This window comes from Sturnus vulgaris, chromosome 1 (genome assembly GCF_052056855.1).
Source record: "Sturnus vulgaris isolate bStuVul1 chromosome 1, bStuVul1.hap1, whole genome shotgun sequence".
NCBI lineage: Eukaryota > Metazoa > Chordata > Aves > Passeriformes > Sturnidae > Sturnus > Sturnus vulgaris.
In genome coordinates this window covers 659,680-685,575 of record NC_142243.1, presented here as the reverse complement: position 1 = coordinate 685,575, position 25,896 = coordinate 659,680, and the positions used below count along the sequence as shown (strand labels likewise).

Below are 25,896 nucleotides of genomic sequence, written 5' to 3'. Positions count from 1 at the left end.
TCCGCCCTTCCCGGGACAGCGCCACTGCGCGGGCGCCCTACGGGGATCCCTTGCGGGGACGGTGTCCACACCCGCTCAGTCAGTGCCGGAAGCGCTGCGGACCCGCCCGGTGCCGCCCCGCCCCGGCACGCTCCCGCCGTTCCGCCCCGCGGGGACGCGCAGACCCGCCCGGCGCAGCCGGACTGTCCGGTAAGCAGCGGCACCGGCAGCGGGATCGTGAGCGGAGGTGATGGGGCTGGCGGGGCGCAGCACGGCTGGTCCGGTCCCGGTCCCGGTCCTGATCCCGTCCCGATGCCTCTACCCTCCCGGTGCCGCCCATCCCCGTCGGTGCTGTCCCCGTTCCCCGCACGCTGCTCTCACCGAGCCCCCTCTATTCCGCTTCCTGCTCTCCCGCCCCGCCCGTCCCGCCCGCGGCAGCTCCGGTCCCGGTCCCGGTCTCGTTCCCGGTCCTGTCCCGCCCCGCCCTGGCAACCCCAGGTCCCGGCGCGGCCGCGGCTCTGCTTCCCCCGCTGCCTGCCCGGGGGCCCTGCCGCGGTGGGGGGGTTCGGGGGGGCTGTGCCGTGTCCTGGCACTCCGGGGCTCCCAGCACACGCTCCGGGTGCCTCGGCTCCTTGGGCTGCAGGTGGAGCAATACCCAACCCCAGGCGTCCCCAAGGACCATCCCGGCACCCCCGGGGGGCCCCTGGAGCCCTCCTGGACACCCCGTCACCACCCGGGCACCTCCCGGCCGGCAGCGATGCTGACCGGGACCTTGAACCTCGGTCCCCCCACCACCACTGGAGCTCCATGCTGGGTGGTCCCAGGTGACCCCAGCCCCTGCTCTCGGGGTGACGGTGGATCCCGGGGGCAGGGGGGACTCTTCATCCATCATCATCATCAACATCATCATCCCTCTCTCTTGCAGCGGGGCCGCTCCATGCGCTTCCCCCGCGGCGCCTGAGCCCGGCAGCCCTCGGCAGGTGAGTGCCGCGGGGCTAGGGAGGGGACCAGGTGTGTGTCCTTGTCACACGTCTGGGGCAGTCCTGCACCCACCCGCTCCCCGCGAGCGGAGGGGTCCGAGGTGTCCTCAGGGCCGGGAAGGGGACTGGGATCATCCAGCCACCCTCCATCGTCCTGCTGCCCGGGAACGGAGGCTCCGAGGGGCCCGGTGAGCCGCACGGTGCCCACTGAGAGCCGCCGGGTGCCGGGGCACTGCCCCTTGCGAAACCATCCGGGGTTGAGCAACGCCGGGCACGGCTCCAGCCCGGGGCTCTCCCACGGAGCGTGGGCTCCCATGGCCCCGGGGCGCGTCCCCGGGGAGGGGGAAAGCAAGTTTGGGGTGGGAACAGGTTTTGGGGGCTGAGTTGCCTGTGGCTGCCTCTCCCCAACTGCAGAGCCCCTTTTGGTCTTCGATACGGTGTCAGGATTTGGGATTGCTCCGGAGTGGAATTATGCTGGCAGCTCCCAGTGCTGCGGGAAGGGCTCCGCGCCTGCCCCGTCCCCCCACGGAGGGGGGCTCCAGCTGGGAACCTGCTGTCGAGCCCTTCGGGGTCGCTGCACCACTTCAAGCAGTTGCCAAAAAACTCGGGATTTGATTGTTCTAACGATCCCCTGGCACCGGCGGCTGCGCCCCCCCGCCGGCGGCCCTTCCGCCCGCGCTCCCGGGGCTCGGGCCGGTCTGTACCTGCTCTGTCACCTGTCCTGGGGGGGACAGCCACGCTGCAGGGGATGGGGCTGCCGCAAGGGTCCAAAGGACGGGTTGAGGGACCCTCCTGGCACCTCCTGTGCCTTGGGCAGGGCTGAGGGTGACCCAGGTGCCACCCTGCCTGAGGATGCCATCCCAGGCGGCGGAAGGGAGGGGACCGTGGGAGCCGTGTCCCCGTGCTGTCCCCGTTTCAGCGCCCACAGTCACAGCCTGTCATTAGACGGGACGTGGTGGCCGCAGGGACCGGGCTGGCTGCCCGAGGGCGCCGCGCTGGGGCATTCCAGGGGCGTGAGGCCAAGGGGGTGGGCACAACCCTCGCCCGAGGTGGGACCCTGCGCTTACGGAGGGGGGTCATGTCCCCTGTGTCCCCAAAGACGCCTGGGGCGGGAGCGGGGTCACCACGGGAGCCACGGCGAAGGACTTGGCAGAGCTTCCCTGTTTGGATCCGGGGCTGCTGCACGGAACAAAGCCTCTTGCTGCCGCCGCTGCTCCCGCGGGTTGTTTTCCTCCTGAGCCGGTATAAAGCTCCTGGCAGCGCTCGCAGCTCCGGGCACAGTGCGGCTGCCCGCGCCCCTGCTCCGGGCTCTCTCCTGCTCCGGGCTCGCCCCTGCCGTGCCGGGGGTGCCCCGTCCTTCTCGCCGGGCAGGACCCGCCCGGGGCCGTGGGAGCGGCAGGAGCGGCTGGAGCCCCGGGCTCACCGGGCCGGCGGTGATGGGGTGAGTGCGGCCGAACCTGTGCTGGCACCGGGGGTGGCACGGCGGGAGTGACCCCTCCTCGCTGGGCTCCCACAGCCCTGGGTGGGTGGGCGTCGTCCAGCCCTGCCGCAGGTGACAGAATGGCTGTGCCTATGGCCAGGCCACCCCTCTCAACGCCATCCCATCCTGCACGGACCAAGCTGTCAGTGCTGGTGCGTGTCCCCACAGGACTGTGGAGGGCAGCTGTGCCTGTGCCCTCCTGCGGCTGGGATGGGGACAATGGTGGGGACCACCGATGGCAATGGCAGGAGGCTCTTGGGGGTCTGTTGCTGCCTGGGGGGGTCCTGACCTCTCTGAAGTGGCAGTGAGGTAGAGGAGGGTGCCCTGGCACATCGGTGACATTGGCAATGGCAGTGGTAGTGGTACCGTGTGGGTGCAGAGTTCTGATTCATCTCCTGATCCGGTGGTTTTGAGGTCGTGGGCTGAGGGGACGTGAATATTTTTGGTGTTGGTTTCTGAAGTTTCAGTGAGTGAAGCTCTGCCGGGCGGAAGCCAGTGGTGTCTGGCCCAGCTCCATCCCATGGTGATGAAGGGGTGCAGGGTCCCACCTGCTTCTGCTGGGTGGGATCTGGGGGCACACAGGGTGCCAGGAACACCCAGGGCTTTCCCAGAGCAGCCAGGTGAGATGGGGCAGGGAGCAAGGGGCTGCAGGGAGCTGGAGTTTCCCCATCTTTGGGGGTGGGCAGAGTGCTGGGGCACCCACTGGGCCTCCTCCATTTCGGGGTGCAGGGAACTGGGGCTCTTCTGGCTTCCCTCTTCCATGGACGTGTCTGCCCATGTGTCTGCCTGAGCTGTGCTGGCCTCAACCCGGCCATTCCTCCTGCCTGGCACATGCCGTGCGAGGCGTGCTGCCAGCAGGGAGGCCACAACAGACCTGGTGTGTTCCTTGTCACCAAGGGGGCAGCTGGTGCCACTACCAAGGCTGAGGAATGTGCTGTGGGGGTCACCATCAGCCTTGATGCCAGTGCGGGCACGAGCATGGCTGTCACATGTGCGTGCACTGAGCCCATGTCAGGGATCTGCTGGGTGACATGGTGGTGACAGCAGACGTAGTGGCAGGAGTCGTGGTGCTACTGCAAGTGAGGACACTGGCATGGCAGTGGGCAGGAGGACGTTTGCTGCCCTGCGGGTCCCCCACTCCCAGTCTTGTCTCTTCTCGTGGGGTTTTGGGTCTGTGCTATGGTTGCCCTGGTGTGAATGTGAGCTGGCTTCTCAGAACGTGGCTGTCCTGGTGTGGACAGGCTGCCCTGGATGTGATTGTCCCAGCGCAGATGTGGTTGTCCCGGTGTGGACAGGCTGTCCAGGACATAACTGTCCTGGTGTGGACACGTGTATCCCGGGGTGAATATGCTGCCTGCAATGCAGGTGCCAGCATCATCATTGTCCCCGTCGCGCTCAGCCCGCTGCCCCGGTGCTGGCCGTGCCGGTGCTGCCAGAGGTGGGTCCTGGCTCAGGATGGGTCCGGGAGCTCGTGGGCCCTCTGGGGCAGCCCCAGGGCAGTGTGGGGCCAGGGCCGAGCCCTCTAATCGCCTCAGCCGCTCAGGCAGGCCAGGGCTGGTCCCAGGAATGTGACTCCGGCGGCGCGGGAGTGCCCATGGCAGCCACAGGTCATTCCCAGCCTGGCCAGCGCTGGCAGCCGCCCGGGACCGCGCTCCTGCCCCGCTTATCGGGGCGGCCCGGCCTCGCACAAGGGGCCATTGTGCTGTGGGGCCGTGCGCGGGGCGCGGCCGGTGGCAGTGCCAGCACTGACACCGTCACGGTCCTGTCACCGCCATGGCCAAGGGCGTGTGTCCTGACCCTTCTGCCCGGGAGGAGGGCAAGGTGGTGGCACTGCGGCCGTGTGGTGACCGTGAGACTGTCCTGGGATGTCTACTCTGGACCTGACCCCCCATCCCAGGGTGCCAGAACGTCCTGGGAGTACGGTTGGCCACAGGGCACCAATCAAGGCTTGTTCCTGCCCCTTTCCACAGGGCTGGCTCCAGCCCTGAGCCGTTCCCGGCCACTGCTCGTCCGTGACTCAGCGGCTGCAATGGAAAGCAGAAGTGTCCCCTTGTGCCCCCCCAGCTGTCCGTCATCCTTTCCAGCGGGGTCATGCCCTGGCTCCCAGGTTCCACATGTCCCCAGTGTCACCACCGTGCTGGGTCCCCGCTGTGGCACCTGGGGACCGGAGGCCAGGACTCCCTTTTTGGGTGTTTTGGTGAGAGCACAACGTTCCTGAGAACAATCTCAGTGTGTTCCCAAACTAATCCCGAGCTGCCCACGAGATTAAGCCCAAAAAGCTTCTTAGCGCCCACAGCAGTGACGCCGTCCCGCACCGGCGCCCCGGCACCCACCGAGGGGGTGGCCCAGCACCACATCCCCCCCGTGGGAGGGTCCCATCCTGAATTTGGGGGGGGTTGAATGCTGGCGGCGGCTTGGCGGGCGCCCCAGGAGAGCGGCGTGGCAGGGCGGATAATCTGCCTGCTGGAATGTGGATGTGCTGGCTCCGGCCCCGGACGGGAGTGGGGATTAGGGAGAAGCTGGAGCAGGGTAGCACCGAATTTTGGGAAAAGGTGGGATCTAGGGCTGTGGTGAGGCTCGAGGAGCCTCAGCCTTGGCATTCACTGAGACCACAACTCCTCAAGCCTCACCACGGCCACCGTGCTGGCACCCCAGCGTGGCGGTGACGAGGACAGTGATGCCACCCATGTGAGACGCAGTCATCCGTCACCACCCTCCTCAGTCCCCCCGTCACGTGGGGCCACCTCCCGTGGCAATAAACGCGGCACGCTGGTGCCAGAGGGGTCAGCGCAGGGCCCGGGGAGCTGCCAAGGGGCAAATGTGGGTGGAAGCTGGGTGGTTGGGCTGGGGAAACTGGGGGGGGGGGGGGGGGGGGTTGTGCTGTGGGGTTTTGGGAGGATCGGATGCTGCTGTGGCCCCCCGAGTCTGGCACTCTGCCTGCACCCCGCGGGGTTGGGTGCTTGCCCGGGGTCCCGCTGCCCCGACTCCGCTCCCCTCCCGGCGTTTGTCTTGGCCACAGCTCTCCCATTCCAGCCAGTGGCCAAGACAAACCAGCCCGGAGCCAGCCCAAGCCGAGGAGGGGCAGCCCCGGCCCCCGCCTGCGGCGCGGCTCTGGGGGACCCCCTGATCCCCCTCTGTGCCCCCAGGTTATGCTGCCCCGACAGCGACCCCTGAGCCCCCGCGAGAAGGAAAAGGGCTAAGCCGGCTGTGCCGGGGGCCGTGCCGGCACCATGACCCACTCCCAGGTGTCTTCTGAGCTTCACCACATTGTCTCCTCAGCCTTCCAGAGCGTAAGTGCCACCGCGGGGACGGGCCCTGGGCCTGGGGGGGATGAGAGGCCGCACCCCCTGATGATGCCAGGAGGGGTGACGGGTGTCATGGCACAGCCCCTGCTGCCTTGGTGCACCTGGGCGATGCCCCACGGCTGGGCTGTGGGGTGCTGGCCGTGCCCGTAGCACACACCTCCTCGCTCAGGTGTGGGGCAGGGCTGTGGGACGCTGGCAGTGCTGTGTGCCACCTGCCCCATTGCTCGGCCATGCCCCGCAGCAGCTCCCCGGGGCGGGCCAGGCCAGCTGTGCCAGGATGGCAGGTGCCCTTGGGGCCGGCGCGGTGCCAGTGCCGCTGGTGGCACGGCCATGGCGGTGCTCGCAGTGCCAGCACTGCCTTGGCGACGGTTCCCGGGCCAAGTTAATGATTGACCCCCGTGTCACGCCGCGGCCGCCCGGTGCTGCTGGCAAGTCCCCGTCGCGCGCACGTGACCGGGGATGGGACCGGCCCCATCCTAATGGAGTTCCTCCGGGGCTCCCAGGTAAGCTGAGGCCTAGGGGAACTGTGGGGGGCTCTCTGTGCCGTGCCAGCCCAGGGCACCGTGCCCACCTGCGCCACGGTGACGCCTGGTGCCCGACAAAGGAGCGTGCTGGGTGCTGTGGGGTGCAGGATGGAGCCCGGCACGTTTGGGGCCGTGGGGGCATGGCCAAGGGGCTTGGGAGGTCTGGGAGATCAAAGGGATCACGGGGATGGCAGAAGGGATGTGACAGGAGTGTGGGATGCAGGTGCAGGACGGGGCCTGATGCCACCCCTGCCGTCACGTAGCAGCCTCTGTGTGCCAGGGTGGTGGGTGTGATGGGGTGCCGTGGGTCATCACCTGGGTCACCCCTGGTCACCTTCCGGGTTCTCCTCCTGGGGACCTTGTGGTCACCGTGCAGTGGGGACAGATATGGGGCACCTGTGCCCAAACCTGATACCTGGGCCGGGGTTCATGTGGGGTGGCCATAGCACAGCCCTGGATCTGCAGCTGCTTGTGGGGTGCCTACTTGGGGTGGTGGGAGCTCCCCCACCGGCTCCTGGGGTGCCCCTGTGCCCCCTACCCCCACTGGGTGGGGGCCGTGCCGGGGGGCTCGGCTGTGCAGCCCCCGCAGGGGCTGAGGGGTGCAGCACTGAGGGGAGAAGGGGGTTTACCGGAGGGTCCGTGCAGCACCGGGGACCGGGGCAATCTGAGCTCGGCCAGAGGAGCCGGTTGTTATGGGGGGGCCGGGGCTCGGCGGGAGGGGCTGATGCGTCCCGGGGTGTTGGTGCGTCCCGAGGGGCCGGGGTCGTTGGGGGGCTCAGCTCATCCCGAGCGGGCCCGGTGCGTCCTGTGGGGCCGGTGCATCCCGGGGGCAGTCGGCGCATTCCGGGGGGGGGTGGGGGCCGGTGGCTCCGTGGCCGCCGCCGGTGCCGCGGTGCCGCCGGTGCCCTCTGCGTTCGCCGTCACCTTGAGACGGGCGCGAGGCGGCTCCGTCAATATTTGGCGAGGCCGGGACGGAGCCGCCGCCCCCCCGGTTCCCTCCCCGGCCCCCCCCTCGCTCTTCCCCCCCCCCCACCCCGGCCCCATCCCCGGCCGGTCCCGCCGCTCCGATAAAGCGCTGCGGGAGCTGCGGAGGGAGCGGCTCCGCCATGACTCAGGTAGGACCGGCCGGGGACGCGCCCCCCGCAGCCCCCGCAGCCCCTCCCGCACTCCCCCAGCAAGCCCCCTGCAGCCGCCGGCCCCGCATCCTTCGGATCCAGCCCAGCTCCGCATCCCCCGTGTCCCCGCACCCCCTCAACCCCCTGTCCCGCAATCCCCCCACAGCCCCCCCCACCTCCACTCCTCCACATCCCTGTACGCCCCCAGCCCTGCATCTCCTGCCGCCCCCAGCCCCGCCCCAGCCCCCGAGCCCACCCTTGTCCCCCAGCACCCAGGCGGGGGTGCAGCGGCAGCGCTGGGCGGGGGTCACAGAGCCGGGGGGCTACAGAGCCGGGGGGGCACAGAGCTGGGGGGGGGTACAGAGCCAGAGGGGCACAGAGCCGGGGGGCTACAGAGCCGGGGGCGACACAAAGCCAGGGGGGGCACAGAAGCGGGGGGGGGCACAGAAGCGGGGGGGGGCACAGAAGTGGAGGGGGGCACAGAGGCGGGGGCAGGGGCTGGGGAACGGGGCGGGGACAGCGCTGGGGTCGCGGGGGTCACGATATGGGGTGCTGGGGTGGGACAGGGGCACAGCACGGGTGGTGCTGGGTTAGTAGGAGAGCAGGCACCGGGACAGCCAGGGGACAGCTCCGGGGCCTGGAGCTGGGCTGCTGTGGCGCGTGGGGTGGAGGTGACACTGGGGCACAGCGCTGGGTCTGGGGGTGCTGGGGGTGTGTGGGGTGCGGATGATGCCGTGGGTGCCCAGCCCAGGGCGCAGGGGGGCACAGCCCTTGGGTGCCTCCGGGGGCTCGGAGAGCCTCTGTCCGGGGCACCCACCTGGCGAGGCTGCGTGACCCGGGCGCGGCGGGCGGCGGTGCCAGCGCTGCCGTGTGCCCCCTCGTCCCTGCTCATCCCCGCTCATCTCACAGCCCGAGCAGGAGGCGCTGGGCGCCGGCTCACCTGCCTTCGGGGAGGAGGAGGAGGAGAAGGACCTGAACAAGGCCCTGGGCGTGGAGCGCTTCGAGGAGATCCTGAACGACGCTCACCCTCGCAACGCTGAGGAGGCCGGGCGCAGCTACGGCGAGGAGGACTTCGAGTGTGAGCGGGGCCAAGGGCGGGCACGGAGCAGGGAGCGGGCAGGGAGCGGACAGGGGGCGAGCAGGCAGTGGGGAACTGGCAGGAAATGGGCAGGGAACGCAGCACCAACTCCCAGTCCCCCCAGACCACCGGCAGTCGTCCCACCACATCCACCACCCGCTCTCCACGCACCTGCCCCCTGACGCCCGCCGCAAGAAGGGGATCTCGAAAAAGGGCAAAAAGAAGGCCCGGCGTGCCTCTGTCCCCGGAGAGACCCCCACCATCGAGGAGGCTGAAGAGGATGAGGATGACGCGTGCGACACGGAGACAGAGCGGTCGGCGGAGGAGCTGCGGCATCCCGGGCCGGCCGAGGCAGTGCAGGTGAGGGCAGGGCAGGGCTGGGGGCAGCGCTGGCCCCCCCCCCGGCCCCCATGTCTGGGCACAGCTGGGGCACCAGAGGAGCTGAGGCCCTGCTGCCCATGGCCAGGGAGACATGGCTCACTCCCTGTCCCCCCAGTTCTTCCTGCAGGAGGATGAGGTGACCGAGCGCCAGGCAGAGGAGCCGGCAGCCCCCGCGGCACTGCCTGGCTCCCCCCCTGAGCCCCGAGGGACCATCACCCCGAAGGAAGCCCAGGCCAGCAGGTGAGCTGGGCTTGGGCGATGCTGGGGCTCTTGGGGAGTGGACAGCATCCTCTGGCCGCCCCATGGCAGGGTTGGGGGCTGGAGACCCCCTTCCAGTAGCCCATGGCAGGGATGGGGTGCAGAGGGGGGCTCAGCACTGAGGTGGCTCCTGCCTTGCAGCCCTGATGCAGAGCAGGGGGCTCTGGGGGAGGGGACAGCCGCTGAGGCTGGGTCCCCGGGGCGCCCTGCACCGAAGTCACAGCCGGGGCACCGGAGCTACAACCTGCACGAGCGGCGCTGCATCGGCAGCATGACAGCGGCAGAGCAGGACCGGTACCAGAAGATGCCCACAGACGAGTCAGAGGCACAGACACTGGCCTCGGCTGACCTGGACTACATGAAGAGTGAGTGGGGGCTGTGCACCTAGGACTGCACACCTGGGGCTGCACACCTGGGGCTGCACATCTGGGGCTGCACTGGTGACCAGTCTGTGTTGGGCGAGTGGACTGGGACAGTGCCAGTGGAGTGGAGTGGAGTGGGGCTGGGGATGGTGGCTTTGGGACAGTGGGGCTGGCAGTGTCGGGTTGCCTTGTGGCTGCAGCCAAGCTGGGCTGGGTGCAGGCACTGACCCTGCTCCCAGTGCTGGGCACAACCACAGGGGACCCATCCCTGGTGACAGGGCTGATGCCCCACAGAGTCCCTGTGGGGTGTGGCCCGGAGCTGAGCCCAGGGCAGCTGGAGCCAGACATGACAGCAGCAGTGGTGCTGGCTCCCCTGGGCACAAACCAGCCCCAGGGATTCACAGCCCAGGACTCTCAGGGTGATGCTTTTGCTGTGCAGCTCCCAAGGGAGCACAGCCAGGACAGAGCCCGTGTGCCAATAGGCATGGGTAGGCCTTGGCACATAGGGAGCAGGTGACTCCGGTGCCAGAAGCCACCTTGACTCCTGCTTGGCATTGCTGGTGGTGACCAAGTGACCCCCCTAAAGCTGCAGCACTTGCCCCCAGCCCTGGGATGATGGCTGTGCCCTGAGCTATCGCAGGCAGGACACATCCCACAGCTCCAGCCGTGCCAGGGCTCGGTGTCCCCTGTGCTGGGGATTGGGGTGCAGATTGGCCACCCCTCACCATTGCTGGCCCCTCTCAGGTCACCGCTTCGAGGATGTGCCGGGCGTGCGCCGGCACCTGGTGCGGAAGAGCGCCAAGGCACAGATGGTTCACGTCAGCAAGGACCACAAGGAGCCCAGCACGCGGCAGCGCAAGCAGGACCGGCAGCCCCACGAGGTGCGGGGTCCCGGGGCAGGGAACGGGCAGGGAAGGGGGGTCCTGGGGTCTCAGCGCTGACCTGGCTGCCCTGCAGGTGTTCGTGGAGCTGAACGAGCTGGTGGTGGACAAGAACCAGGAGCTGCAGTGGAAGGAGACGGCACGCTGGATCAAGTTTGAGGAGGACGTGGAGGAGGAGACAGACCGCTGGGGCAAGCCCCATGTGGCCTCCCTCTCCTTCCGCAGCCTCCTGGAGCTCCGCAAGACCCTGGCCCACGGTAGGGAAGCAGAGACCAGCCTGTGGGGCCTGTGGTGAGGTGGGGTCCTGTCCCTGCTGGCTTCAGCCCCCCCTCCGTTGCCCAGGGGCCGTGCTCCTGGACCTGGACCAGAAGACGCTGCCGGGGGTGGCTCACCAGGTGGTGGAGCAGATGGTGATCACGGACCAGATCCGGGCCGAGGACCGTGCCAATGTGCTGCGGGCGCTGCTGCTCAAGCACAGGTGAGCACGGGGAGCACGAGCACAGCCCCTTTCCCCCAGGCTCTGCCTCCTGAGCTGTGGGGCTGATGCTGTCCCTGGGATCCTGGCAATGGCTGTGCCGTTGGGCCAGCACGGACAGCCCTGGCCCTGTCCTGCAGCCACCCGAGCGACGAGAAGGAGTTCTCCTTCCCACGGAACATCTCAGCGGGCAGCCTGGGCTCCCTGCTCGTGCACCACCACAGCACCAACCACGTGGCAGAGGGCAGCGAGCCGGCCGTCACCGAGCCCCTCATAGCCGGCCACGCCGGCGAGCACGACACGCGCGTGGACGTGGAGCGGGAGGTGGGTGCCATGGCCCCCCAGCCCTGCCCGTGCCATGGGGAAGGGCCCTGACCCCCGTCCCCCACTCTGTCCCCACAGAGGGAGGTCCTCACTCCCACACCCCCGGCCGGCATCACTCGCTCCAAGTCCAAGCACGAGCTGAAGCTGCTGGAGAAGATCCCGGACAATGCTGAGGCCACCGTGGTGCTCGTGGGTATGGAGGGGTGGGCAGGCCAGAGGTGGGCAGGCCGGAGGTGTGGGGATCACATAGCAGGCACCCCAGTGACCTCTTGTGCCCCCAGGCTGCGTGGAGTTCCTGGACCAGCCCACCATGGCCTTTGTGCGGCTGCAGGAGGCCGTGGAGCTGGACGCGGTGCTGGAGGTGCCTGTGCCTGTGCGATTCCTCTTCGTGCTGCTGGGCCCCAGCAGCACCCACATGGACTATCACGAGATTGGGCGCTCCATCTCCACCCTCATGTCCGACAAGGTCCGTGCCCCAGGGCACTGGGGTCCTGTCGGGGTGGGGGTCTCAGGGCCGTGCCAGGACCGGGGCCATCCTGAGACCGTGGGCTTGGGGCTGTGCCGGGCTCTCAGGACACCACAGAGCTGTGGCATGGCCACTGACCCTGCCACTGCCCCCCAGCAATTCCACGAGGCCGCGTACCTGGCTGACGACCGTCACGACCTTCTGAACGCCATCAACGAGTTCCTGGACTGCAGCGTGGTGCTGCCGCCGTCCGAGGTGCAGGGCGAGGAGCTGCTGCGCAGCGTCGCCCACTTCCAGCGCGAGATGCTGAAGAAGAGGATGGAGCAGGAGCGGAGGCTGCTGCTGGAGCCCAAGTCCCCTGAGGAAAAAGGTGCCAGCGGCAGGGCTGGGGCCAGGGCAGGTTTGAGGGGGTGTCCCGACTGTTGGAGTCTCACTGTCTGTCTGTCTGTCCGTGCATCCGCCCGCCCCCAGCGCTGCTGAAGCTGAAGGTGGTGGAGGACGAGGCTGAGGAGGACGACGACCCCCTGAGGCGCACGGGCCGCCCTTTTGGGGGGCTGATCCGGGACGTGCGGCGCAGGTACCCCCAGTACCTGAGCGACTTCCGTGACGCGCTGGACCCCCAGTGCATCGCTGCCGTCATCTTCATCTACTTTGCTGCGCTGTCGCCTGCCATCACCTTCGGGGGGCTGCTGGGTGAGTGGGGCTGTGGGGGCCTGCAGGGGTTGGTGCAGTCGTGGGGGGCTGCAGGCGGTGCTGGGGCTGCCTCCTGTGTGCTGTGGGGCAGGGCCGTGACTGCACGGGCCCATCCTGATGCTGTGCCTGAGCCTGTGCTGCCACAGGGGAGAAGACACAGGACCTGATCGGGGTGTCGGAGCTGATCATCTCCACGTCGCTGCAGGGCGTCCTCTTCTGCCTGCTGGGTGCTCAGCCCCTGCTCATCATCGGCTTCTCGGGGCCACTGCTCGTCTTTGAGGAAGCCTTCTTCACGGTGAGGTGCAGGGGGGGACACCCCTGTTCCGGCCCCACTGCCCGGGGCAGAGACCCCTCAGCCCTCCTGCCAGGGCTCTCTACAGCCCTGCTACCATCCTGACCCCCGTCTGTCCGTATGTCTGTCTGCACGGCTGGGCAGTTCTGCACGTCCAACGAGCTGGAGTACCTGGTGGGGCGTGTCTGGATCGGCTTTTGGCTCATCCTCATCGTGCTGGTCATGGTGGCCTTCGAGGGCAGCTTCCTGGTGCGTTTCGTCTCCCGCTTCACCCAGGAGATCTTTGCTTTTCTCATCTCCCTCATCTTCATCTATGAGACCTTTTCCAAGCTGGCCAAGGTGAGCTGAGGGGGATGAGCCGGGAGGCTGTGGCAGGGCCGGGCAGGGTCGGGCTGAACGTCCCATCCTCCTGCTGCAGATCTTCCAAGAGCACCCGCTGCACGGCTGCCTGAGCGCCAACAGCTCTGCCGAGGCCTGGGGCAACGGCAGCGTGGCCGTGGCCAACAGCACAGCCCTGACCACCAGCCCAGCTGCCCGTGGTGCCGCCAAGGTCACGGGGCAGCCCAACACGGCGCTGCTCTCGCTTGTGCTCATGGCCGGCACCTTCTTCATCGCCTTCTTCCTGCGCAAGTTCAAGAACAGCCGCTTCTTCCCCGGACGGGTGAGTGGGGACGGCTGTGGGGCTGGGGTGAGCCTGGGGGCCACGGGGCTGGGACGAGCCCAGGGGAGCTGGAGTGAGCCAGGAGGGCTGTGGCCAGGCTCGTGCTGGTGTTCCCCCAGATCCGGAGGCTCATCGGGGACTTTGGGGTGCCCATCGCCATCCTAGTGATGGTGCTGGTGGACTACAGCATCCAGGACACCTACACACAGGTGAGCAGACACCCATCCGCTGCCTGGGCAGGATGCCCACACCCTCCTAGGAATCCCTGTGCCCTGTCCCACTGTCCTGGCTGCAGGTCAGCAGCTCTATCTGTCCCCAGCAGGCCTGCACCTGCTCAGCCACCTCTGGCTCCCAGCACCTGACCTTCCCTTTCCCTCTCAGTCTGGCTTCTGTGGGTCCCAGTGCCTCCATGGGCCCCCTCACTCTATGGGGCACAGCCAGTGCCCTCTCAGCGTTTGTCTCCCCCACCCCCTGCAGAAGCTGAGCGTGCCCAGTGGGTTCTCCGTGACAGCCCCAGACAAGCGGGGTTGGGTGATCAACCCCCTGGGTGTGCATAGTGCCTTCCCTGTGTGGATGATGGTGGCCAGCGGCCTCCCTGCCATCCTCGTCTTCATCCTCATCTTCATGGAGACCCAGATCACCACGTGAGTGCAGTGGGGCTGGGCAGGGGGCATTGGTGGGGCAAGGGGCAGCCTGTGCTGTGCCAACCGTCTGCCCTGGTGCCCAGGCTGATCATCAGCAAGAAGGAGCGGATGCTGCAGAAGGGATCCGGGTTCCACCTCGACCTCCTGCTCATCGTGGCCATGGGCGGCTTCTTTGCACTCTTTGGGTTGCCCTGGCTCGCCGCAGCCACCGTGCGCTCGGTCACGCATGCCAACGCCCTCACCGTCATGAGCAAGGCTGTGGCACCTGGGGACAAGCCCAAGATCCAGGAGGTGAAGGAGCAGCGGGTCACTGGGCTGCTGGTGGCCGTGCTTGTCGGTAGGTGTGACCCTTAGGGGGTCTGCAGTGCAGTGGGGAGGGGGCTGGGGAGGGGGCTGGGGTGGGGAGGGGTAGGGCAGTGTGGGGAATGGAGCTTGGGCAACCTGAGCCCTGGCCAAACTGGTGTGGCCATCCTGTCCCCAGCGGACACAGAGATGTGGGATCTTTTCCATGTGAGGGCAGGGGGAGTGGGGCTGGAGGGCTGTGCTGAGCCTCCTGCCCAGGCTGACGCTGCTCTGGCCTAGGGCTGTCCATCGTCATCGGGGACCTGCTGCGGCAGATCCCGCTGGCCGTGCTCTTCGGCATCTTCCTCTACATGGGTGTCACCTCCCTCAATGGCATCCAGTTCTACGAGCGCCTGCAGCTGCTGCTGATGCCCCCCAAGCACCACCCTGATGTCAGCTATGTCAAAAAGGTGGGGAGGGGGCCTGGGGAGGATGCTTGGGGGCAGGACCCTTGTCTGGGACAGCAGCCGGGCTGGGGTACCCTTGTGTGGGAGCACTGCAGTGTCTGCAGGACAGGCTGGGGCAGAGGAGGACAGAGTAGGGACTCTGGCGGCGCTGGGGGCCGTGTCCAGGGTGTGGGTACCCCTGGGCCAAGCTGTGCCCGCGGTGGGAGGGGGACACAGGGCCCGGCTGGCGCTGACAGCGCTCTGTGCCCAGGTGCGCACGCTGCGCATGCACCTGTTCACCGGGCTGCAGCTGGCCTGCCTGGCCGTGCTCTGGGCCGTCATGTCCACTGTGGCCTCCCTCGCCTTCCCCTTCATCCTCATCCTCACGGTGCCGCTCCGCATGTGCCTGCTCAGCCGCATCTTCACCGACCGGGAGATGAAATGTGTAAGTGGCATGTCCTTGTCCCGGGGGGGCGGGGACGGCGGCTCGGGGGCACGGCAGGGCCGGGGGGCCCTCGCTGCCCCTCAGCCGCCGTGTCCTGCAGCTGGACGCAGCAGAGGCCGAGCCCATCCTGGACGAGCGGGAAGGTGTGGACGAGTACAACGAGATGCCGATGCCGGTGTGAGGGTGCCAGTGGCTCACGGCTCGCGGTGGGCACCGGGCACGGGGGGACCCCCGCACGGCGGGGCCGGGGCCCTGCGCTGCCCCGAGGGTCCTGCCCCGTCCCGAGGGTCCTGCCCCAGGGCCCTGCCCTGTCCCGAGGGTCCTGCCTTGCCCCGGGGCCCTGCGCTGTCCCAGCCCTCGGGGGCACTGGCCCAAGAGACCGGGGCCAGTCTCAGCCCCTCGGACACGTGGTGCCCACATCCCGGGACAGAGCCCCCGGCCCCCCAGCAGCCCCTCGGCTCCCGCCCCACACTCAGGCGTCGGCTGAGCTCCCGGGGTTATGGAACAGGCAATTCAAAGGCAATAAACAGCTTTATTCCGAGCACACGGCTCAGGGCAGAGGTGCTGGGGACCCCCCCGCCAAGGGAGGCTGCTCCGAGCAGCGCCTGGGGGGCTGCCGGGGTGGGGGCTAGGGCCCCCCCGCTGCCTTTGACTAATAAAGAGACCGGACTTTGCACACTTTTCACCAGTTTTATTGGAAAGTTCCCCCTTCCCCAACACCCCCCTCCTGCGGGCCCAGGCCCTGGGAACAGCCCCATGTGCACACCCGCTCCCGGCCCTGCGTATGATCCCCTGCAGCCCCCCGGACCCCTGCCCTGTCCCCAGTGCTGGGGACACAGGGACAGCCCCCAGTGCCCAGGGCAGCCCAGGCCAGGCCCAGCCCCTGCAGCAACAGACTGGGCTGAAGTGGCAGAGCTGGGGCAGGGAGGCCATGAAGGACCTTTCCCAGTAACTCCCCCCATCCTCCCCCAGCACCCCTCAAGTCACACCCCGGCCCCCCATAACAGCAATAAATAATCTCACACTCCCCCAGCCCCACAGCAGGAGCAGGTGCCCACGGCCTGGCCCCACAGCCTGGCCCCCCAAGATGGGGAGCATTTCCATATCCCCCTGACCCCCCGGGATGGGGGGCAGCTCCGTATCCCCCTGCACAGGGGAAGGGGCTGGCAGCACCCACCTGGCCCCCCACAACCCCCGGATCCGTCCCTCAGAAGCGCAGCTCCCTCAGCTTCTGCCGCAGGTAGTGCTTGGCCTCCTCGATGCCACTCACCTTCTCCAGCTCCGTGTAGGGCAGCTGTGAGGGGACAGGGAGGATGTCAGAGCAGTGACACGTCTGACCCCCACCTGCATCCCCAGTACCTCCAGCCCCCAGCCCCATTCAGCCTTCTGTGGGGGTGGGAGGAAGAATCAGGATGCAGATCCCTCCCTGGAGAAGGAGGTTCCTGCTGAGGGGATGGACAGAAGTGTGGACAGTGGCATGGGAAGTGTAGACAATGCCCAGCTCCAGGCTGGTCCAGCCTGGAGCTCAGGCCTGGACAGGTGGTGCAGGGAGGAATCTCGAGCCTCACCCCACCATCGAGCCCCTGTCAGCATCCTCCATGAAAGGTGGCAGGGTACTGGGGGGCTGAAAACTGCGGGTCCAGCAGCTCTGAGGGCAGCACCAGCACTCACAGAGCAGCACTGAGAGTCACTGGGACCCGTGCTCCGGCCACTGGCAGCACAGGGGAGGAATAAAGGTTCCGAGGGCTGGAGCCCCTCAACCCAGAGCTGGGGCTGGGGGTGTTCACCTGGAAAGAGAAGCTCTGGAGAGACCTTTTAGAGCCCCTTCCAGTGCATAAAGGGGCTCCAAGGGAGCTGGAGAGAGACTTAGGTCAAGAGCCTGGAGGGACAAAACAACGCTTCCCAGTGCCAGAGGGCAGGGATGGATGGAATATTGGGATGGAATTGTTCCCTGTGAGGGTGGGCAGGCCCTGGCACAGGGTGCCCAGAGCAGCTGTGGCTGCCCCTGGATCCCTGGCAGTGCCCAAGGCCAGGCTGGGCACTGAGGATTGGAGCAGCCTGGGACAGTGGAAGGTGTCCCTGCCATGGCAGGGGTGGCACTGGATGGGCTTTAAGGTCCTCTTCAGCTGTGCCTTCTGCACACAGCCAGCCCTGCTCAGACCAGTCCAGCCCAAACACCAGCTCAAGGGAGAGCTGGCCCTGCTCCCAGCCCAGCTCCCAGGTGATTTCTCAGCAGAGTCACAGGACTCTGGAGCTCTGCACAAACATGGGGCTCTGGGCTGCTGAGCTCTAGAATGAGGAGGAGCTGCAGCTGGCATGGCCTGGCAGCAGCAGGGGCTGAGACAGTTTGGGAATGGCTGTGGGATGGCAAGGTGGAAGCACTGCTCTAATCCTAGTCCTCTCTGCAGTACAAGAGTGAACAAGACTGAGGGCTCATTTCCAGAGCCATTTTCCTCAGAAAGACTCATCCTCAGGCTAAAACCACCCACAAACAAGCACGTGGGAGCTGCACATCCCAAACCAATACCTGGACTTTGCCAAAGGAGCTGCACACCTGACGGCTCTTCCAGTCCCAGCACTCAGAAAGAAACAGCTGGGACTGGAACCAGGGCAGGCAGGGCTCTGGCACAGAAGGTGAACCAACCTCCCTCCTGCCCCAGGCCTGGCACATGGGATCACAGGTCAGTGTTGGATCCCAGAAGCACCCACCACTGTTACAGATCACTACGTGTGTCCCCCTCGATTTCATCCTGAAGCCCCTACTCGATGCCACCACTGTGGCTGTGTCTGCCAGCCTGGGCTCAACACCCTTCCCTTCCCCTCACTCAGGTCGGGTCTCAGCTCACAGCACAGACTGTCCCTTGTCTCTGCTTTCCATCAGGGCTGGTGTCACCCACCAGCTGCATGGAAAAAGTCCTGCATGGGGTGGGGGAGGGCAAGGAGACATGAGGATGAGTCATCCCTGCTTCCTCTCACAGGGACAGAAGTGTTTACACTGGGGATGCCAGGTCCGTGCCCATCCTTCCAGAGGGATGCCAGCTCATAGCCCCTCACCCACCGAGTCCCCTGGCCCCAAGGAGGTGGGGCAGCCCCCACTTACCTGCACCAGACAGTATCCCAGCAGCCGCAGGTGCCGGTCCCTCATGGCCCGGGAGCCCACCAGGATGTCGGAGTTCTGGCAGTAGTGCCACTTGTCATTGACCGACAGCACCACCCTGGACAGGGGACAGTGGGGAGTGCAGTGTCACCCCACGCCACAGTATCACCCACCCTATGGACCCTGCTCCCCAGCACCCTGGCAGCTGCAGAGGAGCACCCCAAATGACCCCAGACCCTGCTGGTGGCAGGGACAGCTGTATCCAGCACCCCAGGGCAGTGGGGACATGGGTGTGTGGGTGCCCCATGGCACTGGGCAGGAAGGGGCCAGGGTCTCAGCGGGCAGGAGCCCAAGGCAGTGCCAGGCTGGCTGTCCTGCTGAAGGGATCAGAGCACAGGCCGGGGATGTAACCCTGCTCCCTACCTCTGGATGTCCTCGGCACCCTGCGGGCCCTCGCCCGGGCCCCGCTTGGGGCTGGGCCGGCAGGGCGAGGCCGGGGGCCCGGCGTCCTCACTGCCTGGGGGGCTCCGCTCCTCGGGCTGCTCCTGGGCCTGCTCCCCCTGGAAGCAGCCGTGTTCCTGGCCAGGGCAGCCGGCGGCCTCCTCCTCCTCCTCCTCCAGGATTTTGCCGATGGGGAACTGGAAGAGGGAGGCAGTGGAGGTGCGGGGGGAGCAGTCAGGGGTGCCGGGCGGTGGCGCCGAGAGGCACTCGGAGGGGCTGCTGAGCGTGGAGCTGCCCGGGCTGGCCAGGGACGGCTCCTTGCTCAGCCCGCAGAAATAGTCCGAGGGGGGCTGGAAGCAGGGCCCCCCCGGGGCAGGGCAGAGCGCCGGCAGGAACCGCCCGGCCCGGCCGCTCTCCCGGGGGCCTGGCGGGCTGCTGGGTGTCTCTGCAGCAAACGGGGCAAAGTCCTGCAAATCGGAGGTGAGGGCGAGGACGCTGGACCGCAGGGACATGGTGACGGGGGACGTGGCTGGGGGTGCCCTGGAAGCTGCTGGAACACGGGAGAGGGGCAGCACTGTGCCTGAGCGGTTGATCCACAGCAGGAAGTCTGCAGGAGAGAGAACAGGGATCAACAGCTGATGGGACACGGGCTCGGGAGCTCTGTGCCCCAGTTGGGACTCAGAGCCAGCAAACAGGCACAGGGGAACCCCTCCTTTCTGCAGTGGGAGGGCTCGGGGAGCTTTGTCCCAAAGGCAGTGTCACAGGGAAGGCAGTGACAAAGGAGCCAGAGCTCATTCTGCCCCAAATGACCTCCCACCCTCAGCCCCACCCTCCCAACCTGGCAGCCTTCTCTGCCTCACAGCCCAGGGGGTTACCTGTGCAGTACCCGGGGGGCAGCACCTCGTCCTGCCGATAGCATTCCTCCCCCACCAGCTGCCGCAGCGCCTCAGCCACCAGCCCCTTGTAGCTGCAAGGAGGGACAATCATGGGGCACTGCAGGGGCTGGCATGTCCCCCTGCACTGCTGGTGCCGAGTACACCGACGTGGAGATGGGAACCCCCAGGACTGGGATGCACAGGGCTGGAGTTTTGGGCTCTGCTGTTGGGAGTCAAGAAGGGATGGGCCACAGTTCCTTTTGCAGAAAAGCTACTGGCAGAATTGGGACACCAAAAATCCCCCTAAAGGGCTGCCCAGCCCTGGCACCACTGCCCAGAGCAGGGGGGAGTCCCCATCCCTGAGGGAATTTAACAGCCATGTGGATGTGGCATTTGGGGATATGGTCAGTGGTGACCTTAGCAGTGCTGGGGGACAGGTGGACTCAGGGGCTAGGTCACTCAGCATTGTAATGACATCTTCATCCAGATGTGCAGTCCCTTCATGCATGCACCCTTCCTCCTCCTCCTCTGCCCAGGTCCCGCTGGGGAGATGGGACGAGCAGGATGCATTTTCACCATCTGATTTTGCTCTCCTCATTGTCAATCTGAAAACCTTCACCTGTACACCAGTCTCCTGACCTCCTATACGTCCTGCTTCCAGCAGCTGGTATCCCCCAAAGTGCTCGGGGTGGGGTGAGGCTGGAGTGGCAGACAGAGTGCACTGACTGCGAGAATGCCTTGGCCAGGCAGCCCCTGCAGCCAGCTTCTGGTAACTCTGGCTGAACTTGGAGGCGTTTCCAAACGAGCTCTCCTTGTATGAATATCACCTCTTCTCCACTGAGGTCCGAGGCTTTCCCAACCCAGACAATTCTGCAATTCTAAACGATTCTGTGATTCCAGAGTGCTACCCCACAGGCTCTGGAGCTGCCATAGGGGCCTTCATCCCGGCACCATGTGGGATCCTGCCAGAGCAGGTGACAGAGCCCCTGTCCCCGCCGTGAGGGACAGCAGAGGGGTGTCCCCCTCGCCCCCTCACCTGTACTTCCTGTTGGCCTCGTCAGCGGTCAGGGCGTGCTCGAACATGAGGACGCGGTAGCGCGGGTCGAGGCGGGGCCCGCTGTACTCGCGGAACTCCAGCTCCACGGCCGCGTCCAGCAGCGACAGGTACCGGCGCACGATCAGCGCGTAGGGGCTGCCTGCGGGGCAGAGGACATGGAGCCCGGCGGGACGGGCACCCCTCACCCGGCCACGCTGCTGGCACCACCCCAACCCCGGCTGGGAGCACCCCGGCCACGGCCCGACGTACTCATGACATTGCTGATGAAGCCTGGGGAGAAGACCTGGTGCAGGACAGTCTGTGGGAAGTGGCTGAGCTGGAACATGGACATGAGGATGTTGACGGTGGCCAGCGGTGAGCTGCCAGCCTTCTGCTCCAAGATGGCCTCCAGCTTGGGGAAGAGCTCGCCGTGGTTGGAGGGGCGGTAGTTCATCCGGCTGAAGGGAAACACCAACTTCTGGATCACCTGCAGCAAGAGAGGAGTGTGGGGCCCGGGTGGGACAAAGGACAGGTCAGCGCCACCTGCCCAGTGCCATGAAGAGACAGGAGCTCTGAACCCGCCAGGACTAGGGCACAGCCCCTGGTCCCTGGAATGCCCCATCATGATGGAGAGGAGCCATGTTCCCCTGCCCAGGTGTGCCCACAGATGGAGGTGACCCATATAGTGACCCCAGAGGCGCTCACCTTGCTGTCGAGCTGCTCCCCACGCTTCAGCAGGAAGTTGGCGATGGTGTCGAGCAGCCGTGGCTCACGAAGCCGGTGCCGTGCCACGTACTTGGCGATGAGGGCCATGGTGTAAGGGGTGAGGTTCTCTGCCTTCCGGGGCAGCCACTCTGCCGAGCCAATACAGCACGGACACTGTCACGGGCCAGCTCTGTCCCCACCCCACGTTCTCTACAGCCACCACAGCCCAGAAAGGTGTGAGGACAGGACTGGACATAACACCAGTCCCAAAAACCTCAAAAGTGAGGCAGCTCCTAAAAGCCGTCAGGTCGGGGTCAGGTGAGAGGCTGAGGCAGATTCCTGTCATGCACAGCCAGAAGGCACAGATGGAGCACTGCTGGAATGTGCACAGGTGGGGCCTTCTGCAAAATCCCACCAAATATTTACTGTACGCAGCCTGGAGGCACTGTGGAAAAACAGTCCCTGAAGGAATGGGGGGGCTCCTGGTCCCTGCCAGTCCCTAGAGTGATGGGGGGCTCCCAGCCTGTCAAAGGGCTGGGCTGTCAAGTGACAGGGGTGGCCATGACATATGGCTCCTTCTGCTCCAGTTCTGGGGCTCAGCAGGGCCCCAGCTGAGGCTGCCACCACCCAAACATCCCCAGGGCCAGGCAAGGCATCTGCAAGGCTGTCCCCCACCCAGCCAGAGGCCCTCACATCCTCTGCCTGACCAGAGCCCCGCACCACCAGCACGGGTGGCAATGCCGGAGCCCACCTGGGCACCCCTCACCTGCCATGCTGCGAATGAAGCGCTCCTGCCGGTTCTCGTAGAAGAGCTGGGAGCTGAAGATGGCTTCCAGGGCCTTGTTGTTGGCCTCCTGGGCACACAGGGCCAGCATCTCGTCCAGCAGCGCCAGCTCGTGCTCCCTCATGGCGCTCACCTGGCCCAGCGTGTGCCGCACCAGGCGCAGGATCTTGCGGTTGTTGATGAGCTGCTGGTCGGAGGCCGCGTGGCCCTGCAGCGCCTGTGCCCGCAGCCGGTAGTAGGAGAGCAGCAGGAAGAGGGTCTGGGGGTGCCGCTCCTTCTCCAGGTGCCGCTCCAGGCTGCTGAGGCAGGACTCCACCAGCGGGTGGGGGCTGGAGGGGTGCAGCCGCATCACGCTGCTGAACACCATCGACACGTCCTTCTGGTTGAAGCGGCCCAGGCGGCTGCGGGACTCGTCCTCCAGCACCCGCACGAGCGGCGACTCCCCGGGCAGCCCTGCAGGGCAACGGGCACAGGCACGGCTCAGATCCTGAGCACGGCTCAGCTCCGTGGCACAACCCCCTCTGCAGCTCGGGTAGGAGGCCACTGCCGTAACTGGATGGATGTGCTGGGTCAGTGACCGAACCCAGAAGGGGAAGGGAGGGGAAGGCAAAGCACCAGCAGAACATCAGAGCATCCATACCATGGAAAACACTGCGTGGAGGTGAGGGGTCATTCCCACCCATCTCACTGCAATGGGAGCCCTGCAGCTCATCCGCAGTAGCAAGGTTAATTTCCTAGGTCTCAAACATCTCAAAGACAAATAAATCCTACAATCCCAAAATCTCAAACTGTTTTGGGTTGAAAGGAACCTTAAATCCCATCCAGTTCCAGCCCTCTGCCATGGGCAGGGATACTTTCACTAGACCAGGTTGCTCCAAGCTCTATCCAACCTGGCCTGGAACACTTCCAGGGGCTCTAGGCACTCAAAAAACTCATCTCAAAAAGTTGATAAAAAAAAGTTGTGGTTGGAAAACAACTATGACATCCCATGTGATCAAACTAAACCCTGTTTGTTCCAGCAGGGACTAATCCTTTGGCTTTTTTGACCTTCTCCTGTTTCTCAGCTCGGCTTTAGCTTGTGCGACCTGGCTCCCAGGGAAACACTTCCCTGCAGCTCGGGAGGTGTTACCCAGGCCTGGGCACAGGCTCAGTGCCTTGGCCGTCAGGAGGGATCTCCTCAGCAAAGGCAAAGAGCATTGGAGGGGGCCCGGAGCTCCCCATCACCCCAGGATTTGGGCGGGCACAGGCCGCAGGGCAGCGCAGGGCGAGTCACTGCGGGTTATTGTTAATCAGAACTCAGGATGGGAAACGTGCAGAATTGGTCTGAGCAGCCGCTTTGTTCCGTAAAAAGGCCTCAAAAGAAAGCTGGAGTTTGTGCTAATGAGGGACAAGGGGGCAGAACAGAGTGGGGGGCACAGCAGCGCTGTGGGGGGCCCAGCACGGGGAGCCTGGCGAGGGCAGCGGCGCCGGCAGCTCCGGCTCAGTGTCAACAAACACCCGGCGCCGGGCAGAGCCGGCCCCCCTCCCCGACAGGGGCTCGAGTTACTGCGTCAACCATGGCCGGGCGGCTCCGCCGAGCCCTGGCCCAGGGAGGCTGCGGGGAACGGGAAGGAGAACAGGATGGGGGGAGCCGTGGGCAGGAGGGCAGGCACCCGCCAGATCGTGGAATCCTGGAATTGTTTGGATTGGAAGGGACCTTAAAGATCATCCAGTCCCACCCCCTGCCATGACCAGGGACACCTTCCACTAGACCAGAGTGCTCCGAGCCCTGTCCAGCCTGGCCTTGGACACTTCCAGGGATGGGCAGGCACAGCTTCTCTGGGCACCCTGTGCCACGGCCTCTCAACCTGCTCAGGGAAGAATGCCTTCCCAATATCCCGTCTAACCCTGCCCTCTGTCAGTGGGAAACCATTCTTCCTTGTCCTGTCCCTCCAGGCCTTTGTTCAAAGTCCCTCTCCAGCTCTCGGAGCATCTCCTCTGGGCTCGATCCAAGTCTTTCTGCTGTTCGGCTTCACAGCTGGAAGCAGCACTGCAGGTAATGCTTCACTGAGTGGGCAGAGGGGAAGATTCCCCCTACTGCTCTGCTGTCCATTCCTCTTTGGATGTAGACCCCATCCCCTTCCCTGAAGCAGAACTTGCAGGGACTCCCGAGTCCACAGATGGAGGAGCCTCCAGGATGGAGCCTTCCCTGGGACACAGCCCCTCAGGATGCGGCCTCCCCAGCTCAGCAGGACCCCAAGGAAGCTACACAGGAACCCAAATACCTCAAACCCTCTCTCCCACACAGCAACACCCGGTCACATGGGGCTTGTGCCCTCCAAGAGTTCAGCCAAACCCACGGTCTCCCTCAGTGGTGCTCAGGTGTTTCCTGCTTTTTAGGCCTTGGAACTCAAGCTGGAACTAGCTGGACACGGCCCAGGAGTGGTTGATACACATCCTGCCAGGGAGGACTGCCCAGCATCAACCTCCTGCTCAGCTAGGGACACCAGGCCCTCCTGCCCTGGAGGAGTAGAGCATTCCTGCTGAGCAGAGCCCTCAACGGTCACAGTTCTGTCTGCCACAAATCCAGCACTACATAAATCCCCCAGAGCCGGGCCCTGGCCGCTGTTGCAGCGCTGTGCTCCCCACCCTGCCTGAGACCCCCGGGGTGGCTCACCCAGCGCAGCCGCTGCGTACAGGCAGTTGACGATGCTGAAGTTGTCGAACTTGGCGCAGCCGCTGACGATGGCCTGGCAGAGCACGTGGAACTCGGGCTGCTCCAGCACCTGCCCCGCGGGCCCACGGCTGTCCCCAGCCCCCATGGGCGGCCCTGGCTGCTGCTGCAGGAGCTGGCCCAGCTTGTGAAGCGCTATAGGGTAGTGACTAGCCGACACCTTGCCCGGGTTCTGCGTGACCCAGCGGAGCACCTCGCCCACGCTGCGTGAGCGCTCGATCAGCCGCTTCATGGTGAAGAAGGTGTCGTAGCTCATCTTCTCGTGGATGAAGTTCCAGCTCTTTCTCTTGCCGTGGGCCCGGCCCCGGCCGCCGTCCGGGTGCACGGTGGGCAGCAGCCCATGGCCGTAGGGATCCAGGGGCAGCAGCAGCCGCGGCCTGGCCTTGCCGGCGCAGCAGCAGGCGGGGAACATCGCGGCACCGCGGCGCTCACGGGCAGCCGGGCCCCGCGGGCCCGCCCGGGTCAGAGCGCGGAGCCATGGGCACAGCAGCGGGCACAGCATGGCGGGGGCGGCACGGCGCGGGGGACTCCGCGGCTCCGGAGGACCCTGCGGGACAGACCGGCGGGGGCGTGACCGGCAGGACGGCGGGGAGAACGGGCGGCCGCGGGCACTCCCCGACCTGGCAAGCACTCCCCGCACCCACCGGGATCCGCGCCCCCGCCCGCACGACTCGCCGGCACCGGGCCCGCCGCCCTGCCCGGTGTCCCCCGCCCCACAGCGCCCGCCCCTCTCCCGGGTATGCCCCGACCTCCTCCGGCACCAGGCCCACCCTGGCTCCCCCTCGCGGGATTCCCTGCCCCCTATCCGACCCGACCCGGCCCGGCCCGGCCCAGCCCAGCCGTACATGGCGCTGGCGGCCGCTCGGTCCCGCCGCCACCGCCGCCACTCAGCGCCGCCGGGACACGGACACGGCCCGGGAGCGCAGCCCCGCCGCCATCTTCCTGCGGCCCCGCCCCACGCGCGGCACTTCCGGGGCGGAGCCGGCGCGCGAACCAGCGCTGCGCCTCCGCCAATGAGCGAGAGCTCCGTGCAGAGCGGGGCGGTGCCGCCAGCGCAGGCGCGCTACGGCCCTGCGGAGCGCGTGGCGGGAGGCGCCAGGCCCCGCCCCCTCCGGAGCCCCGCCCCCAGCCCGGCCGGTGTCCCCGGTCACCCAGCGCCACCTGCCCCGACCCA

At 66.6% G+C, this 25,896-nt stretch overlaps 2 protein-coding genes across 2 annotated transcripts; one reads left to right on the top strand and one right to left on the bottom strand.

Annotated features, from left to right (window-relative positions):
- The first annotated feature begins 98 nt into the window (after positions 1-98).
- On the top strand, positions 99-15,754 carry SLC4A2 (solute carrier family 4 member 2). The gene is made up of 24 exons (XM_014890441.2): positions 99-189; positions 905-959; positions 5,586-5,729; positions 8,293-8,461; positions 8,586-8,821; positions 8,958-9,082; positions 9,242-9,465; positions 10,207-10,343; positions 10,420-10,600; positions 10,686-10,821; positions 10,959-11,142; positions 11,221-11,335; positions 11,424-11,608; positions 11,765-11,978; positions 12,080-12,301; positions 12,448-12,596; positions 12,738-12,932; positions 13,012-13,254; positions 13,374-13,463; positions 13,732-13,898; positions 13,982-14,235; positions 14,481-14,650; positions 14,898-15,071; positions 15,172-15,754. The coding sequence occupies exons 3-24, from the start codon at positions 5,670-5,672 to the stop codon at positions 15,250-15,252; spliced, it is 3,711 nt and encodes a 1,236-aa protein (XP_014745927.1). The 5' UTR covers positions 99-189; positions 905-959; positions 5,586-5,669; the 3' UTR covers positions 15,253-15,754.
- Positions 15,748-25,701, bottom strand: FASTK (Fas activated serine/threonine kinase). The gene is made up of 10 exons (XM_014890400.2): positions 25,568-25,701; positions 24,666-25,269; positions 21,992-22,462; positions 21,226-21,374; positions 20,791-21,007; positions 20,521-20,680; positions 19,485-19,576; positions 18,592-19,216; positions 18,172-18,286; positions 15,748-16,365 (listed from the first exon to the last, which is right to left on the bottom strand). The coding sequence occupies exons 2-10, from the start codon at positions 25,222-25,224 to the stop codon at positions 16,279-16,281; spliced, it is 2,475 nt and encodes an 824-aa protein (XP_014745886.1). The 5' UTR covers positions 25,225-25,269; positions 25,568-25,701; the 3' UTR covers positions 15,748-16,278.
- Positions 25,702-25,896: the final 195 nt, after the last annotated feature.

What these genes read in the sequence shown, in the direction of transcription:
- SLC4A2 (XM_014890441.2), top strand. Translation starts at nt 5,670, where the DNA reads ATGACCCACTCCCAGGTGTCTTCTGAGCTTCACCACATTGTCTCCTCA. An exon ending in CCGCAAGACCCTGGCCCACG is followed by an intron (nt 10,601 to 10,685) that starts GTAGGGAAGCAG and finishes TCCGTTGCCCAG; the next exon opens with GGGCCGTGCTCCTGGACCTG. An exon ending in CCACCCTCATGTCCGACAAG is followed by an intron (nt 11,609 to 11,764) that starts GTCCGTGCCCCA and finishes ACTGCCCCCCAG; the next exon opens with CAATTCCACGAGGCCGCGTA.
- FASTK (XM_014890400.2), bottom strand. Translation starts at nt 25,224, where the DNA reads ATGCTGTGCCCGCTGCTGTGCCCATGGCTCCGCGCTCTGACCCGGGCG. An exon ending in CTTCATCAGCAATGTCATGA is followed by an intron (nt 20,681 to 20,790) that starts GTACGTCGGGCC and finishes TCTGCCCCGCAG; the next exon opens with GCAGCCCCTACGCGCTGATC. An exon ending in GCCCCCCGGGTACTGCACAG is followed by an intron (nt 19,217 to 19,484) that starts GTAACCCCCTGG and finishes TCTCTCCTGCAG; the next exon opens with ACTTCCTGCTGTGGATCAAC.